A 17,326-nucleotide genomic window follows, 5' to 3' on the forward strand; every position below is an offset into this window, starting at 1 on the left:
GAATTACAATTCTCCAGAGTTATGAACCCAATTTCAATTTAGGAATTACAAACTTTCGGCCAATAAAATTTCAGAATGATGAGGCATTGCATGAGCGTGTGCAGGATTTTGTGATGAGGGAGGAGGGGTTGAAACATGTTTTTTGTCCCAGAAGATTGTGCTTACACTTACTTGTCATTTGATCGCATTATGTTGTTTTCCCTTATCCTGGATAGATAGTAACTAAAATCTTGTCCAATTTACCAACTTGTTAAAAGTATACTGGTAATCAAGACTGTCGAGAACGAATTATCTACTGCATGTTGTCCTAAATTTGTGAGTCTCTTTTTCTTCCCCCCCCCCCTTTTTTGGGGGGGGGGGGGTGGTTCAGGTGTGAGGAAATCTTCAGCTCTCAAAGCCCCCCCCCCCCCCTCCAAACATGCTAGTGTATTGGATTAATGAACTTTCAGAAGAACGATATGTAACCACAGGAAGTATGCAGATGGCCTTTGAAGCCTTGCTTCTGTAAAGAATCTGTTGATTACATCTTTGTCCTACTATTAATCTATTTGTATTTTGAAAAAGATTTTGATCATGAGATGTGGTCTGACAAGTCTTTGTCAAATCAATATATTGGATTAGATATGTTGGCTAAGAAGTTAAAGAGTATTTTAATCTATCTCATTCATAAGTGCCAACGGCTGTTCATAAAACTATTTAAGGGAATACGACTATTCATCTAACTTTCTATAAGTCTTCCACACATCCTCGTATTCTTCCCACTTCCAATCCATTTTTGTTTTTTTCTCTCTGCTTCTTCACGTTCTCTCTCTCTTCTCTCTCATCCTTTAAACATAATTTAGTGTTTAACTTTGTCCAGGCCCATAGCACTTTTTCATGGACTGCTTTCTCCACTCCCTCCACTCCCTCGGTCTCTATCTGATGATGAGGACCACCACAATTTAATTATTTGTAATACAATTTTGAGGAAGAAAATTATATTTGATTTGGAAAGCAAAAGTGCAAGTCATTATAAAATCCAATCCCAGTTAACCAACAGTGTTTTTTGTATTAACAAAACTTCATCAGCAGTACAATCACAAACATGCAACATTCTGCAACATTGTCAATTCCACAACATAAACCATGGCACAAATAAAGGTCATCAAATGCTTGTTTTGAATCTTTTTTGTACAAAATCTGCCAACTTCACATCTTTTAATATCCTTATTTCAATTCAATATTTTTTTGTGTCTGCTTCTGTTTACAAATCATCAAATATATCTATATATAATCATATTAAATGATAATAAAATGACAGGAATGATATACATGTGAGGTTGGATAATAATACATATATGTATAGATATATAGATATTGTACAAACTGGAACAAATATACACAAATAAGTAAAAAAGAAAAAAGGAAAATGCTGTACATACAGTAGTACAAACTTATCTGTTTTTAAAACAAAATCGTTGAAGCAAAATTATACATTCTCACATAATCTTTTAAACGTACTGACTTTTTCTATCATATCATTATAACTGCTTTTTTGGTAAACTTGCTGTAGTAGTGTGTATCCAGCACTAATAGAATACTTAAAACAAACCTATTTTTACATACACATTACATTGTCAGTATTGCATTAGTACAAACATAATAAATACATTATCTGAAAGCTAAAACACAAGATCTTACTATAACATCACATTTGGCTTCATTCTTTAATATTGTTAAACTGGTTTCCCCAAATTGTAAGAGATGGTACAAGAGGATGACGGGTAATCACGAAACCTAAAAGTTTGTGGTTTTGAAAAGCTTTACAAGTATGAGAATCTCTTGTCAGGCATCAAAATCCCCACTGGAAACCATGCTATCGTCCGTTTGAAGCCAGAAAGGCAATAACCCATATACTTTAGAACATAATTAACACCCTTCTGGCACTGAACAGAAAATGTCATCTGTTTGGGGCAGAAGGGCATTGACTCATCTCATTTTACACAGAGTTAATGCCTTTATGGCTCCAAACAGACGATATACACTTCACTTCAGTAACTACATACTTCTGCTCACATCAATGAAAAAAACTGCATTTAATTTTTGTTTGTTAAAAACATGAATCACACATGGAATTTACATTGTGGATTTATTTCTCTTCTTAAACAGACTACACATTTGTAAAGTAGTACATGGGAGAGAGGGAGACATGTGAAATTGGTGAAGATTTTAACTTTTCATATTCAGATTTCAAAGCAAAACAGCATGGACCCCTTTGGCTTTCACTGATGTTAACATTTGTATACCGTAATCACTGAGTGGATAAGGAGACAGTGAGTTGAACCACAGAATCTCTTATCACATCTTTTCAAAGAGAGAAGGGGAAATAAAAAATGTAGAAAGAAAAATGGGGAATACACCAATAATATCATTATTAGTTTTCAATGTATAGAACCAAGTGAAAAGCTAAAATTTAAACTATTATAAGAAACGGTGAGTATAAAGGTTAAGATATACATAGTCTATTAAAAAAAATCTTTAAAAAGAAAAGAAATATGCACGAAAGACAAAGTCGTAAAGTAACAAACATTACCTATTATATCCTATTAGATTACCCTGCAAATTAATTAGATGTTTTATTTGGAAATTCAAATGAACCTTATTGTAATATTAAAAGAAAATTACTGAATACATTGTCAAATTAGTGTTCCCTTGTAATATGTGAGTGAATACATTTGAGTGAAGAACATAATTCATTTTCCTGTCTGCTGTGGAAAAAAATAGAAACTTAAAAAAACAAAAAGCAGAAATCAAACATCATAAAATCTCACAACATGACAGCAAAACATAACCTCTTAAGCAATGTAAGTGGGTGAAAATAATATAAAATAACCCTTCAAGGATACCATATTGTTTCTTTGAGCAAACAACCCCAATGGATAAATGGGTATTAGATCACGCACACATACACACACACACATACATACACATATCAGAACTGAAATCTATAATCATTTTGATATCAAGTGAAAAGGAAAACTTCACATTTCCTGCAATTGAATGGATTTCCAGGTCTACACACGCAGTCAGGATTAATCATCATAAAGCCAAAGACAAAAAAAAAAACAATATAAAAAGGAACAACACAACACACAGGCAGACAAGGATACATAATCTGGAATCTCCATACAATAGAGGTCTTCATAAAGAAAGCTATCCAGGATAACTGGTCATAAAAATATATTTGTCTGTTACTTTCAAAAGTGCAATATATACAGACACAATTCAGTTTACAAATCATAATATTGACTCTGCAAATGCAATGTTGATAACAACAAAATTTCTGATGGAATGGAATTCAAAGGAATAAGAATCAATGGTAATAAAATGCGATGTGAATAGGGGTGTGAAGTTGCACCAGAAATTACACAGGATGAATACAAAACAATAACATCCTAAGACAATTAGTACTATTACGCTCAGTACATTACATTACACATACATATACTTATGAATATATTACCCTCTCAGATTTCTCTCTTCTACAAATATTAAACACACTTACTCAGACAAAACTTTTACTACCACAGTGCCCACTACTTTTTGCCAATGTAAAAGAATAATGTCCTTTCAAAGACCTAAGATTTTCTGAACATTCAATTTTATCTTTGAACCACAAAATGTATATTTTCAAATATATTCTTAAATAAAAGTGCTATGGCATCAAACTTTGGACAATAGAAAATATGTCTTCTTTAATGTAACAAAGACATTTGTTTTGAGATATTTCTTAGATCATTAACGTTGAATAGCGGGATGGACTAAATTTTCATACATTACATGTTACTGTAATCATAACTTCTGATCTATTTCATTCGGTGGCAAATGGAATTTGACCCCCTACAATCTGTAGAAAAGTTGATGATCAAATTATGGACCACTTTCACTGCTAATATATCAGAGGTATTGCAGTCGTAAATCTTTCCTAATCTTAAATGTGAATAATGCGAATACATGTGCGAGGACAAGCAGGTGAGATATTGAATACATGTATTTGATAATCAAATCAGTAATGGTGAATCAGTGAATACATTAGGGTGTCAGGAATATTTCAAACTCCTGCAACTTAAAGAAAATTAAATTTTAAAAAAGGTTTCCTAATTGCTGTGTTTCACACTTTTGGAAATTCATATCACTTTTATGACATCTTTGGCACGTGACATGATATCTTCTCCACAGAATAATGAAGAAGTTATCCACATGTGTGAGAATGAGAGGTGGGGGTGATAACAAGCTGGTACCGTAAATTAAAGAAAACTCATCATTCATAGATGTGGCCAACTTTGTTTGTTTTTTTAATCCAAAATCATCTTTATAAAGTAATCCTTGCAATAAGATTTTTTCACTATAAGCATTGATTCAGGAAAGAAAAATGATGTATGTTAATGCTAGTTATCATACCACCAATCTAATATCTGAAGAGGGATACAAAATTTCTTCTTTCTTTCTTCTTTCAGAGTCTAGATTTGTTTTTCAAATGTCAAAATAAATACTAAGGAAGTGGAAGCCTGACACTGATTACAACAAGATCTTTCAATGCTTTCAATTGACCGTGGAGAGGAACAAAACAATACACCGTTTGGTCCGTCCCTCCTACCAGAACCCTGTACTCTCAAAGACCTTGGGTACGACCCCAAGGCCAAATTCTACGTCCTGTACTTGATAGGACTTGTGTAATGGCTTGAGGAGAAGAAGAGAAATAGGAAGGGTGTAAACAGTAGATGCAGCTGTGCATTTTGCAGCAGGTATGCACGCAAGCAGGGCTTAGTAGGCAGGATGCATTGATTTTGGAGTATCAGAACTCAAAGATCACACACCCACAAAAAAAATCACTGGACTTTTATACGACCACAGTCACTTGAATGTTTATGAATGATCACTGCAAACCCTTTAAGTATCTGCTTTAGAAACAAATAATTTGAATCAGTACTCATACCACCAGCAGCAAAAATCACAATGACTATATTTCCTTTTTGGTTTCATCAACCTGACGAATACTGATCATTTAAAAACAGAAAATTTCGACACATAACGATCAGTATCCTACAAATCCACAACACCTGAATGCAAGAATGGCATATTTCAAATAAATATTCTTCTCCAACTGCTGTACAGACTTTGAAAGAGAGCCCTTTCATACACAATTCCATCACAGTATCCTATCAACACACCTGAAATAGAACATGATTCAAATACACTGCACCATCTTCTCATACTTCCTACATCTTGTTGATCTGGTTTTACTTCCCATATCTATAATTTTTTTCTTTTGTCAATCAGAAAAGATATTCTATCCCAAGCTGCACAGATGCTGCTAGGTCTCCTCTTAACTGGATTCCACACTCGTATGTCTTTCTGTGCATCCCAAGTGAAGTATTGGTGTCCATGTGGATCATTCCTCATTACAATCTCAATATTCATTTCACAATTCATGTTTATCTTTTTTTTTTAATAGTACTGCTATCTTAGTACTCCTTAAAAAGATATGTAAGTTTGATTAATCTATAATACACTACACTAATTGGCTTCACCTATGGCCGGTATTGTATATTTCTCACTAGTTTCATTGTCTCGACTGCAGCACTGGTTTATTTGACATGACCTGAGATTAACAAACCACATTGGCCATATTCTTGAAAGCATTCCAACTTTAATAAGCCAAGCTTAATCCACCGACTACAGAATTACTGGTATATCAGTTCTATCGACATAATACAGGGACTACTCGGTTCTCGAAGGCTAAGGATTAACTGTGTTCACTAATTTAGAGGAGGCCAAGTGTCAAACAATTCCTTCCATATCATTAAGTGTAGTGAAAATTGCATTAATATCATAAAGGAAAAAAGAATTTGGTCTTGAAATAAAAAAATGAAAATGAACTTTACAGCTACTAAATATTTGTATTTTCCTTAATTTACAGCATGAGATTTTCATGGAACGAAGTGGATGACACTTGGGACTTCATAGATTACTGTTTAAGCCGATACTTTTGCCTAAAGAAACTTTAAAGATGACATGAACACTGTCGTTATCAAGAGTTGTTATTGCAATATGTAACACAGGCTACTTACAATAAATCTTCGCACAATGCATACCAGCTCATGTTCGCATGTGGATTGCTTGTTGTTAAATTTACAACCCTACAATACAAAAAATAGCAAAATTCCATAAACTAACAGCTTATACAGTAATTTATTGACTATTTAAAGTCTGGTACACACAAAGCATAAAGTTGGTCTGCTTTCAAGAATACTGAACACAATATTTATGGGAAAAAACACACTGATTCTTGACTACAACATAGCAATACTATCTCCAGCTGAATAGGAGAGAGAGAGAGAGAGAGAGAGCATTCTTCCTTATCAATGCTTGTTATTAATCTGACCCACCTTAGTATTTATTTGTACAGAGTGTGTCAATAGTGCAAACAAGCATACAAGAGTATTATTGAATGGCAAGAGATATCTAGACGAGTGCTCACAATTTAGAGTGAGAGATTCGGTCTAACCTATCTTTTTCAATAAGAACGAATATTTTGTGTACCGGTATTTGAAAATAATGTGATGTGGATTCCTCTAACACCATTACCGGGTAGTCTTTTTCTATTTTTTTTATTTGATTTGGGCGAGGTTTTTTCATAAGTTTCATAAAACACACTTCAAAATCGGCTTTGAAAAATGAATGTGGGGTAATTCCATCATTTGCCGACACAGACCATAAGAAATGCTGTTTACAACCAACAGGTCACGCATAATTCAACACCTAGAAAAATCTGTTTTAAAGTAATACAGAAAGCATTTAATTTTCTGTTTCATTATCACTTCACTGATCTTATATGTACTATAAATGACAAGCTTACCGGTAAATGAGAAAATAAATGGTTTTCAATATGTCGGGGAAAAAATTAAAATACATACATATCAAAGTACATTTTCTTGCATTACTTTTAAGAATGAAAGCCATTCATTCATTTACTAAACTAATGCAGCACCTTATTCAGTAAAACAATAAAAAAAGGCAACTCATAATGCAATACATAATTCCCTGCAAAAATATCTTCACACTTTCACTAAAGCAAATAACCATACACTAAGATAGCTAGATCATCTTTTAAAAACTGTTTTCCACTCTTCATAACTGTTTGACACATTTTGCCTCATTTCATGATGAGACAAGGAAACCATTCTTAAACTACTCCTTTTTTTTAAAACTTAACAAGAAAACCCTCCTTTTGTCTTAAGATAGTGTCAACCATTTTTAAGCAACTAGATGACGCCAAAACAAATTGTACGTACTACACTCCCACACAAGCTAAATATGGAAGATAGTAAACATAAAAAGAACGTTTGAGCTTAACTTTTCAGCGAAACAATCAACACAGGACTGCTTTACATGTTTCATAAAATGAGGATATAATTATTTTTATAAAACTTTTCAAACTTGTAAAGAATTTTCATCCAAACGGAAAAGAAGAGGACCCAATTTTTTTTTTTGTGAAAAAATATACCCTTTCACTAATACTGCAACTATCTAAAAGTGTCGTAATATAATCAGTAACTCTTTGAGAGTCTGTATAACATTTTCTCTTTTTCAATGCCGTGATTTGATATATGCAACTCTCTAATGAGGATATTATTTTAGATTGACAATAACTGCAAATGGTTGAGACTTCTTTCAACAAAAAAGAGGCTACCAATAGACCAAATTGTTATGGCTATCTGACAGGTAATTTTTTTGTTGGAAAAAAAATCAAAGACAAGATATCATTCAACATGAAATTATCAATAATGAGATCAACAAAATCTCAGATCTAAAGTAGCTCTCAGTCTCATCCAACATTATTCCCTGGAAATTGACACAAAATTCAGACATAAGGAATTGAATACCAATACATTTGATCATGTTTTATATGACATGAAGGATTGGATGGGGGGATTATTTTGATATGTAATAGGCATTGAAATATTTCAAAAAATGATGAGGCCACTTTAAAAGAATAGTCATGACATTATAATTCATAATGGGCAAACTTGTCTGAACAAAGTGATATAAATGATGACATAGAACATTTACTACTTATCCACTATCATCAGCATAATGTATTTGCCAACAGAAAGAAATTGTGTTCAGATAAATCATAAATGTCAAGAAGTTGATACAAATAAGTCCCCGACACCAAATTCCAATAAGCCAGTTCGTAAATATAGCTTCGGTACACATGACCCCCAAATATCCACTGATCTTTAACACGATGGATATGTCCCACTTGTGCATTTTAGAATAATTACTGCCGAAGTTATGGAGGTGCTTCATGAATACCTTCTGTTTGCCTCTTGAAAAGAATACTTCCACCTGTGTATCGTATAAATGTACTGTCGGTGCATAAATGAATACTGATACTTTCACGAGCACGATACCAGTATGTGTCTGGTTTTACAATTTGGGAACAAATGACCTTTACCTGCCAATGCGCAGATAGTATTCACAAACTGGCTCATTAGAATTAAAAAATCAATTCATATATTTGTTATTATATACGTTAGTTGGAAGAATACAAACTATACAGTAAACTGAGACTTTTCTGTTTGGCTAGTGGTGGTTACATTAATCCTACAAAGTTTGCCATCATTTCCTCTGCTAAAGCCTTGATCATAAGAACTCTTTAATAAGGGCATTTACTGAAGGTTCTTTCGTTGGCTTAGCTTCGAGGGTGCGGGTAGGGTCCCTCTTCTGTCCCTCCATATCCTGGTCCAGTAAAGAGGGGCGATTGTTGATGACGACCCCCTGATGATACTGCTGGTGGTGTTGGTGTTGGGGATGGTGTTGGTATTGGTGCTGGTGGGTGGGCGTGGTGTGGTGGTGGTGGTGCTGCTGCTGCGTTGCCTGATGTTGCGATGATTGGTGGTGTGAAACCTGTGACTGTTGCTGGTAGTGGGCATTATATACATGGGACTGCTGTTGATAGGGCTGCTGTTGTTGTTGATGTTGATGCTGATACTTCTGCACCTGCTGTGTTGTTTGAGGCTGGGAGAAGGAGTGCTGGAAGGGTGCATGGTGAGGGGTGGTATTAGATAAGGGGGGCGAGGTGGCACCTGAGGCATTACTGCTGCTGTGGCTACTATAGCTGGCTGTTGATGAGTCTGCGTGGTAACTATGACGTGGTGTAGTGTTGGCTGATGATGATACCCTCCCTAGTGGATAAAAAGACGGAAATTTTGTGAGAAAACATACACAAAATGAAAGATATTCAACATTTCCAATGATGAAACAATATCTTCCCCACTATATCAACTTAATTTTCAATCCATACATTTATTCAGCCCTGAAAATCATATATATTCTTTTAAGGAAATAAATGTCCTCCATGAAATATCATGAAATGTAATAGCCATATTTATTTCATCACAAATTTTGGTGAATCAGTCTACACTTTTCACTCACAATCTAACATTGATTAAGCTTCCTTAAATGGTTACATGAAAAATGAGAACACGCAACATTATAGATATCTTTATTAAAAACTAAAAAGAGCAATGTCCATTTGGGTATTGGATACATAAAACACAATGAGGTGCATTAAGGATATAAAGTCAGTGTGCATATAAAAAATAAACACAAGAATGAAAGGTGATATGATTCTTAAATATTCAACCAGCAATGCAAGAGGAATGTACAAAAGAGTGGTATGATGAAGCATTATCAGCATGCACATCAATTCTTTATTCATTTCCTTAGAAATATGTGCAACAAATTCTGGAACAGGGTGGAGAAGCATTGAATGTCTGAGGATGATGTGCATGGGTTCTTTATAGGGTACATGTACATGTTTTAAGTCTCATTCTTGAGAAATTCAAAGCAGTTGCAAGGGAAAGTAGGGTCCAGCTAGATACATTTATACAATTAAAGAATAATTAATATTCAGCACTTATAGCAATCGAGCCTAAGTCAATTCCTTTTCTTTTCTTTTCTTTTCTTTTTGAAAATGTAAACCTATTATTATGAAAAGCAATTTGCGTAACTGATCTTCTTAAAACCAGCACACTAAAAAATTAACAGAATAGGATTTTGAAAAGAAATAAAAAAAACTTACATAAATATATCAATCAGGAGAATAAAATGCCATGGAGCGAACATCATTCATCAATAATAATCTTTATATTGCTTGAGCTACTCAAGTAAATTGTCGAGTGGGCTATCATTAGGCAAGGGAGTTATAAGGAGCTTTGCGATAAGCAACATAAACCAGCTTATTTTTAAAAGATTATTGTTCTTGCTTTTATTTTGATACACATTTCATATTCCCATTTATAGATGCATAGCAGAATAGTCAAACTGGCCCCTATAAGTAAGCGTACCGTAAGGATCTTATGCTATGCTTTGATGTTTTAATATATCCAATGAGAAATTCAATATGTTTAGTGCAGTTCATTACTTCTCTCATTTGTGAGAGAAGTTAGGAAATAAAGATGTCTTAGGATAATCTTCTAAAAGAAGGAGTATATTAAAAAGCTTTATTAATACAAGCTTTATTGAATAGTACAAGGAATATGAATTGAAGCATAGTAATATTGATATAATGAGAAGAGAGGAGTGCTGCAGAGAACATTTATCAAACAGTAAGAGAATATAAAGATGAAGAAAAAATGTTGCATAATATCATTGCAGCACGGACAAGCAGGATAGGAGAAAAAGGTTGAAAGCGCTTTTGCTATGAGTAAACGGGGATATAAAGGACTTCACAACTACCATGGTATCACAATCTATACACAGGATACTTCAGTATGAATGCATATGGATGAGATGATATCTAATGACAACCCTTAAGTCAACCCATAGCTAGTTGAGAGAGAGATAGTTGCGTCAACGGACACTACTCCTGATTGGTCAGTCATTCAATGGAGCTCTGAATAGTTCCCCCTCGCATTGAGACTGGGCATGGAAGGAAACTGTTCAGAGCTCTATAATTTGACCTACAACCACGATCATGTATGCCTGTATGCGTGTGTGACAACTATCTCTCTCTCTCAGTATGCTACGGTCAACCCACCCCTATGGTGTGAGATATAGAGGGAACTCACGATGAGGTGATTCATTTGAAGACTGGTTCTGGGGTGTGAGGTATACTCTGGAGTGAGGGCGGGGTCGGGCACAGATGTCAAGCGAGGAAGGCCTCTCCATCTGTGAATCTCCCACTGCACAACAGAGATACAACCACACAGTCAGCATTCACATCAACCACAAATAAGCCCCATTAACACATGACCAGGTAAACCACTTTAAAAAAAAACTGACTCAGTGAAATAACACATTTTGTGTGTAAACACATCAGTAATTGGGAGCAAAAACAGAAGAGCTGTGCCTAACAAAAGTGTACATCCATAGGCTGTGATCTCTGTGTTAAATTATTTAGATTTGTACAGCAAATTAGTCTCAAGTCAATCTATTTTGCCATGGCGGTTTTTATCAAAGGAGTTTACCGTATCAGGTCTAAATGGGGCTTTAATATCAGGTGTGAAGGTGTGTATGTGGTTGAGAAGAGTATCAAGGGGCCATTGTTGGCATGGAGATCTATTCATCTTCGAGCATGAATGCAGCCATGAATTATCTAAATAGGCAATCTTCTTGTTCTATTTCACACAAAAGGTTGAAAATGGGGGAAATCCCTTTGTAATCTCACCCCACATGCTCTCTAATGAAGATGGAACATTGTATGATCTACAGTCATGTGAATGTTGTATGATGAATTTTAATGATGATGAATTTGCTAAAGTGCCATGGTTTCAACTTAGTCTAGAGGGCTTGACATTTAAAGAGGAAAAAACATCTTTTCATAATTCATTCTTTTCAAGACAACAATGCAAGTATGAAAAGGTCATCATTCAAGACAAACTTATCATGAAAAGTGTGATGTGACAAAAGAATATTGTTTAGAATGACTGCATTACATTATCTCTTCCTGATTTGCGTTTGTTTTTTGTGAAAAAAAATCATCATCTGTTTCCATGGAATTTTTTCGATTATCAGGTTTTTGAAAACTATGACAACACACATGTATATATTGTATGTGTTTATTTCAATAGTCACATCCAATACTGTTTAAAGATGTTTAAAAACATAATGGTTGTAATATGCAAATAAATATCAGCAATTGACAGTAATGATATCCTAATAAAATTAAAAGCTCTTTCTACTGTCTTTCTTTTAGCTAACATTTGGTAAGTTTTCATGTCAAATGTTTTTGTTTCTTAACATAAAATATATTTGATGCTTTGCTTTTCTCTCTTTTCTAAAAAAAAGTGTTTGCACATATATATTTTTTTTGGCTTTTGCAAATTTGAAATATCAGCAATTTAAAGTAAACTTATGTAAATTAAAAGAGGAAAAAAGTTATAAATCAATGAAAAGACAGAAAAGAACATCATTTCATATACTCCTACTAGCTTAAAATTGAATATTTAATTAGAATCTCATCAAAACCTATATTAAGATTGCAGGAATTTGCCAATAAGAGACAATGAATTGAATTGAGGAGAAAATATTAAAAAGTCTAAAATCATTTCATGACCCAGTTAGAAAACTGACCTACTTCTACTAACTAGTATGCAGCCAATTAATTGAATCATGCAAAAAACAAAAAAATCTATATGTAAGACGAACATTCTAATTTCATAACACAGAGCAGATTCAGCTCAGATATGGTATATTTTTTGCCTGTAGGTGAAGTGTCAAAGCTAACACTACATGACTGGACTGTGTCAAATGTAAATACACACTGATTATCATTACTAAGTCCAAGTTTAATGTCAATATGAATTTCCAGAATTTAACTTAACATAATAACGTAATAATATCCAAGTTTGGAAGCGCTTAGAGACTTATTGTGATTTGCGCTATATAAAAGCTGAATATTATTATTATTATTATAAAGATGATTAAAAGCTATAATGTAGATACCATATCTGAGCTAACCTACTGTGTATGTGACTCTTGCATCTGCACTCTAAGTGTGTCACTACGTGGGAATCATGAAAACAATGCTTGAAAATTGATAAAAATGGAGGGGATTCACTTCAAGATTAGGTTTCTTGCAGGAGGAGATGAAAGACCACACTTACCAAAGCTAGTCCTGCGGGGAGGAACTTGAGGTGGGCTCCTGAACGGTGAGGACACATCCGATCCTGGACTACATGTACTCCACTGATCCCCGGTACTGTCCCACTTGGTAGATGGTGTTGAGCTATCAGACGGTGTTCTTGTCCTACGCATACTGTTCAGGTTATCATCAGCCGATGCTGTGCGTCTGTGAGTCCTGACCGTCGGCAACGGTTGTTCGTCATTGGGTAACGAGTCTCTATGATCAAGGTAAGCAGGGTTCTGTTTCACTAATAACTGCGTAGGAGGAGGTGGTTGATGGTTGTTCGTAGCATTCGTGTCATTCCACATCCCGGTGCTCGGAGGCGCCGCAACCCAGTTCTTTGTCAGGTTTGCCGTCGAGCTGATGGATAGGTAGTCCTCGTCTTCTAAACCGTTCATGTCGTTGTCGCTGGTCTGCGTGCTGACCTCGTCTGCCGACGCCTGCTTGGCATATTCCTTTCTCCGATGCTCAAGCTCTCCGCTCTGGTAGATGGCCAGATTAGTAGTGCGGACATCGTACCCTAGGGCCACCGAGGCCAGGATTGCAGCAGCGCCGTACAGACCCGTCTCGGCCATTCCTGGTTTACTTGACTTGCGTCTTAGAGAATCTCTCTTAGGGTCGTGGGTGTCCTCGTCTTCATGGTCCGGTGTGGGACCAACGTCTAGCCAGTTAGGCTTAGGGTTGGCTAGACTCACTTGCCAGTTACCATCTACAGTGTACCAGAAAATATGAAAAGTTATGCTATGAATAAGCACAAACATTAAGAAAATTGAAATTGTTAGAGGTGATTTCTGACTGTTTAATAATAAAATGTTTAAAACTAGGATTCAATATAAAACTAAACATCTATCAATTAAACAGCTGCCCTTATAAGGTCATGACCTTGATAATCTGGACCAACTTTCACAAAAGTAACAATTTCTTTTGATAGCACTCATGAAATTCCTGCAATTCCTTCACCTGTTGATTATTCAAAAACAGTATATCATCCATACATCTTTCAATCAGATCATAATTCTCATCAATTTTATTTGAACAGACTTGTGAATTAGCAATTCTGGATGCTCCTTGTCAGCATAAGACCATTGCTAGCTAGTACAAGTGTGATTGATCAAGGTCTGCATTTAGTTGAAAGATGTCACACTTGATCAGTTGATTTAATCACACAATTTCATCACCTTCTATTAGACTATCTACCATAATCTGCTACATTTCAAGGTTCATGCACTGGTGGAAATGTTTATGACACTCTCCTGTGATCAATTGTGTATAATTTTATCTCACAATGGGGAGGAAAATATTGAAGGAAAAAAAATGTTGTCATTATTTGGAATTTCAAGCATTTTGCCTTCTTATTACATTGATTGATTTATTCATTTTTGGCAAAAGCAGGAAAAAGGAGGTGTCATATTTCTTCTAATCTAATAAAAAAAAAAAGTTTTCTTTGGAGATCCGTTAATTTCACCGGACTGCTGTTTTCTTTGTTATCTTACTACCCCCAATACTCGGTCTCATTTTGCATCATCCCATCCCATCTCCAAAGTTCAATCATGCCTGTAACCCATTTGCTACAGACCAACACAGCCATCTGTCTGAAGCCTTACCTAGCATCGGTGAGAGTGGCGACTTGCCATGGATGAGGTTGGGGGCGCTAGTGAACTTCTTGGCAGTAGCTTCTGACAGTGTATGAGGACGGAATGTCTTCTGGCGTGTTTTCCGTTGCATTGTGCTTGGACCCCATGTCTTCCCCTTTGGCTGTTCCTTTGGTACTGTAAGCAGCGTGAGACAAAATTGATTATTTGAAATTCAATCTCTCTGTGTCCAATAGAAATCTACTGTGCCCACTGTAAATGATACGTCTATCATTTCTGTTCTTTTAGTCTGTCTTTGTAATTTTCTCTCATTGTCTTTCCTTGTGCTTCTCTCGCTCTCTTTTTAGAACTCTCTACTGGTAACTTAGACTCTTTATCTTTCTTTTTCTGTACCTCTTGATCAATAACCAAAACAGAATATTCTGAAAATTATTTATTTCTCAAATTCTTACAATTTAGTGATATCATATAATAATTAAGAATGTCACTTTAGTAAGATTCTTTTCATTTCAGCCAGTCACCAACTTACAGGTGCAATTTGATAATCAAACAATTCTCACATCCTATTAGGTACCCATTTAACACCTGGGTAGAGAGAAGCAACGTCTATAACGCCTTGCTTAAGGGCTTAAGTGCCAAGCCAGGGACCTAACCCCACAAGCTTTGCATCTCCCGTCAAGTAGTTATACCATTCAACTACAACATCTTGTTCCTTATGATTTGCTGATGACTGTTAAAGAGACATTGAAAAAGGAAAGTTGTAAGCACACTGCACATCTTCATTTATTTATTTATCTATTCATTTATTTGCAGTTTTATTTTTACAGGGTAGCATTGTCAGTTTACAAAACTACTTTCCACATTGGCCCTGTTGGCCTAGACAATAATATGATAAAAGATTAAAATTATAGCTTCAGCTTTGATCATACTTGGAAACAAAAATCAATCCATGGCTCACAATGATTTTCTATAAGGTCAATGAATAAGATATTTGAAAATAATTTGACATTGTATGCCTGCTGGCCATAGAAGAGGTATAATCGGCTAAAAATAAAAACCATCTGTATGCCCATCAGACATCACCATGAACCAGAACTGATTGGGCCTCTTCTACCACTAGAGGGCCTCCTACACCCAGCAATTTAGATTATACTTTTTATATGACTTTTTGTAACATTAATCAATATTTTCTATTTTTCCTTTATCTACTCCTTTTTTCTTCTAAAATGTGGTCAGTCTGATCTTACATGCTCACATGACGTTAACCAACTGAAAGGAAAAAAGTATGGCAACCAAGTCTGAAAATGATTAGCTGCATGCAATAAATGCCTCTAGGGGTACTTTCTTATCGCTGTCTTATAAGATATTGATACGTAAAGTGTGCTACACTTATGTAATGTATATCTCCTGCCCTATTTTTTTTTAAGGCACTTTGCCGCTGCAAGTGTTAATGCAGAAGGTTGAGTTCTGTCATGCAATTGCAGTGTGAAAGAAACAGTGTGGAACTGATCAGAAAAGGTTGATCATCTAGCATATAAGTATTGGTGTTTCTTGCAAGGTTTTGGAATCATCAAAACGACAAGAAATAGGCCCAGTCTTGGTAAAGTTACAAGCACTGTACACAGAAAAATGGATATGGGACTACACAAACATATGGCGTAAAAATCTGTCCAATTTTTATGCTGTTATACATGCCATATTTCGAATATTAAGGCATTTGAAGAGCCATGCTTTTCAGGGAACATTTTTAATCTGATGTTCTTACACACTGTAATAACAATGATAACGCTCACAAAATATTGTTCACCTCTTCCCAGAACTGAACCTTCTCTTTAAGGTATGCAGTAGCATATACTTACATGCAAAGACCCGTAACCTAGGAATGGGGCTCTTGGGTGGACTCTCCTCTGGACTGAGGTGTGATGAACGGGGGTCTCCTCCGCCACGCTGGAAGGAGGGGTCAGCCTTTACTGTCAATTTATGATGGAAATCTGGACAGGGATTTAAGAATAAACAGTAAAACAAAATAACATTTAAAGCAAATTACAATGATTAGAGAATAAAACACATAACAAGATCAAAGTGGTGAATAAAACCTAGTAGTGAAATGAAATCTTGAAAAGTTTTTGACTTAATTTTGTTTCCGTTTCATTTTTTTGTTTGTTTTGTTGTTGTTGTTGTTCAAAGATGTACGGAAGCAGCATAACAATTAAGGGCTTCCAGTAAGACCAGATGATAACTGCAGTAACATCAATCCGCATTCAACAAGACTAAATTACATTTATAAGGCAGGGTAGGGGTGGTTATCTGGGCAAAATATTTCACTAAAATGCAACCATGTGATGCTCTTCCAAAGAAGAAAGGTCATGTTAACATCCTCAAATTAGTGATGCAATTCTAGGTGTAAGCCACACCATTGCCAGTTGAAGATCTCTTCTGTTGCTTTAATATACTCTGTATATTTACAATCATTACTATGCACATATACATACATCATTGTATTGACATCCATCAAAGGAAAGGACATTTTCAATTTACTGGTATAGAGGGGGGACCAAGA

At 35.2% G+C, this 17,326-nt stretch overlaps 1 protein-coding gene across 2 annotated transcripts in view; it reads right to left on the minus strand.

Annotated features, from left to right (window-relative positions):
* Positions 1 to 1,160: 1,160 nt before the first annotated feature.
* The window catches only part of LOC582769 (mitogen-activated protein kinase kinase kinase 11), a 65,368-nt gene continuing 49,202 nt past the window's right edge, over positions 1,161 to 17,326 (minus strand). The window contains exons 6-10 of one of the 2 annotated variants that reach the window (XM_782710.5): positions 16,626 to 16,757; positions 14,779 to 14,943; positions 13,155 to 13,883; positions 11,118 to 11,231; positions 1,161 to 9,230 (exon numbers count right to left, since the gene is read on the minus strand). In XM_782710.5, the coding sequence (XP_787803.3) occupies positions 8,689 to 9,230; positions 11,118 to 11,231; positions 13,155 to 13,883; positions 14,779 to 14,943; positions 16,626 to 16,757 (1,682 nt within the window). In that variant the 3' untranslated portion in view covers positions 1,161 to 8,688. The remainder of the gene's footprint in view (positions 9,231 to 11,117; positions 11,232 to 13,154; positions 13,884 to 14,778; positions 14,944 to 16,625; positions 16,758 to 17,326) is intronic. The other variant, XM_011677817.2, reaches the window with a different exon arrangement.

The sequence above is a fragment of the Strongylocentrotus purpuratus genome, unplaced genomic scaffold (genome assembly GCF_000002235.5).
Source record: "Strongylocentrotus purpuratus isolate Spur 01 unplaced genomic scaffold, Spur_5.0 spur5_scaffold_5, whole genome shotgun sequence".
NCBI lineage: Eukaryota > Metazoa > Echinodermata > Echinoidea > Camarodonta > Strongylocentrotidae > Strongylocentrotus > Strongylocentrotus purpuratus.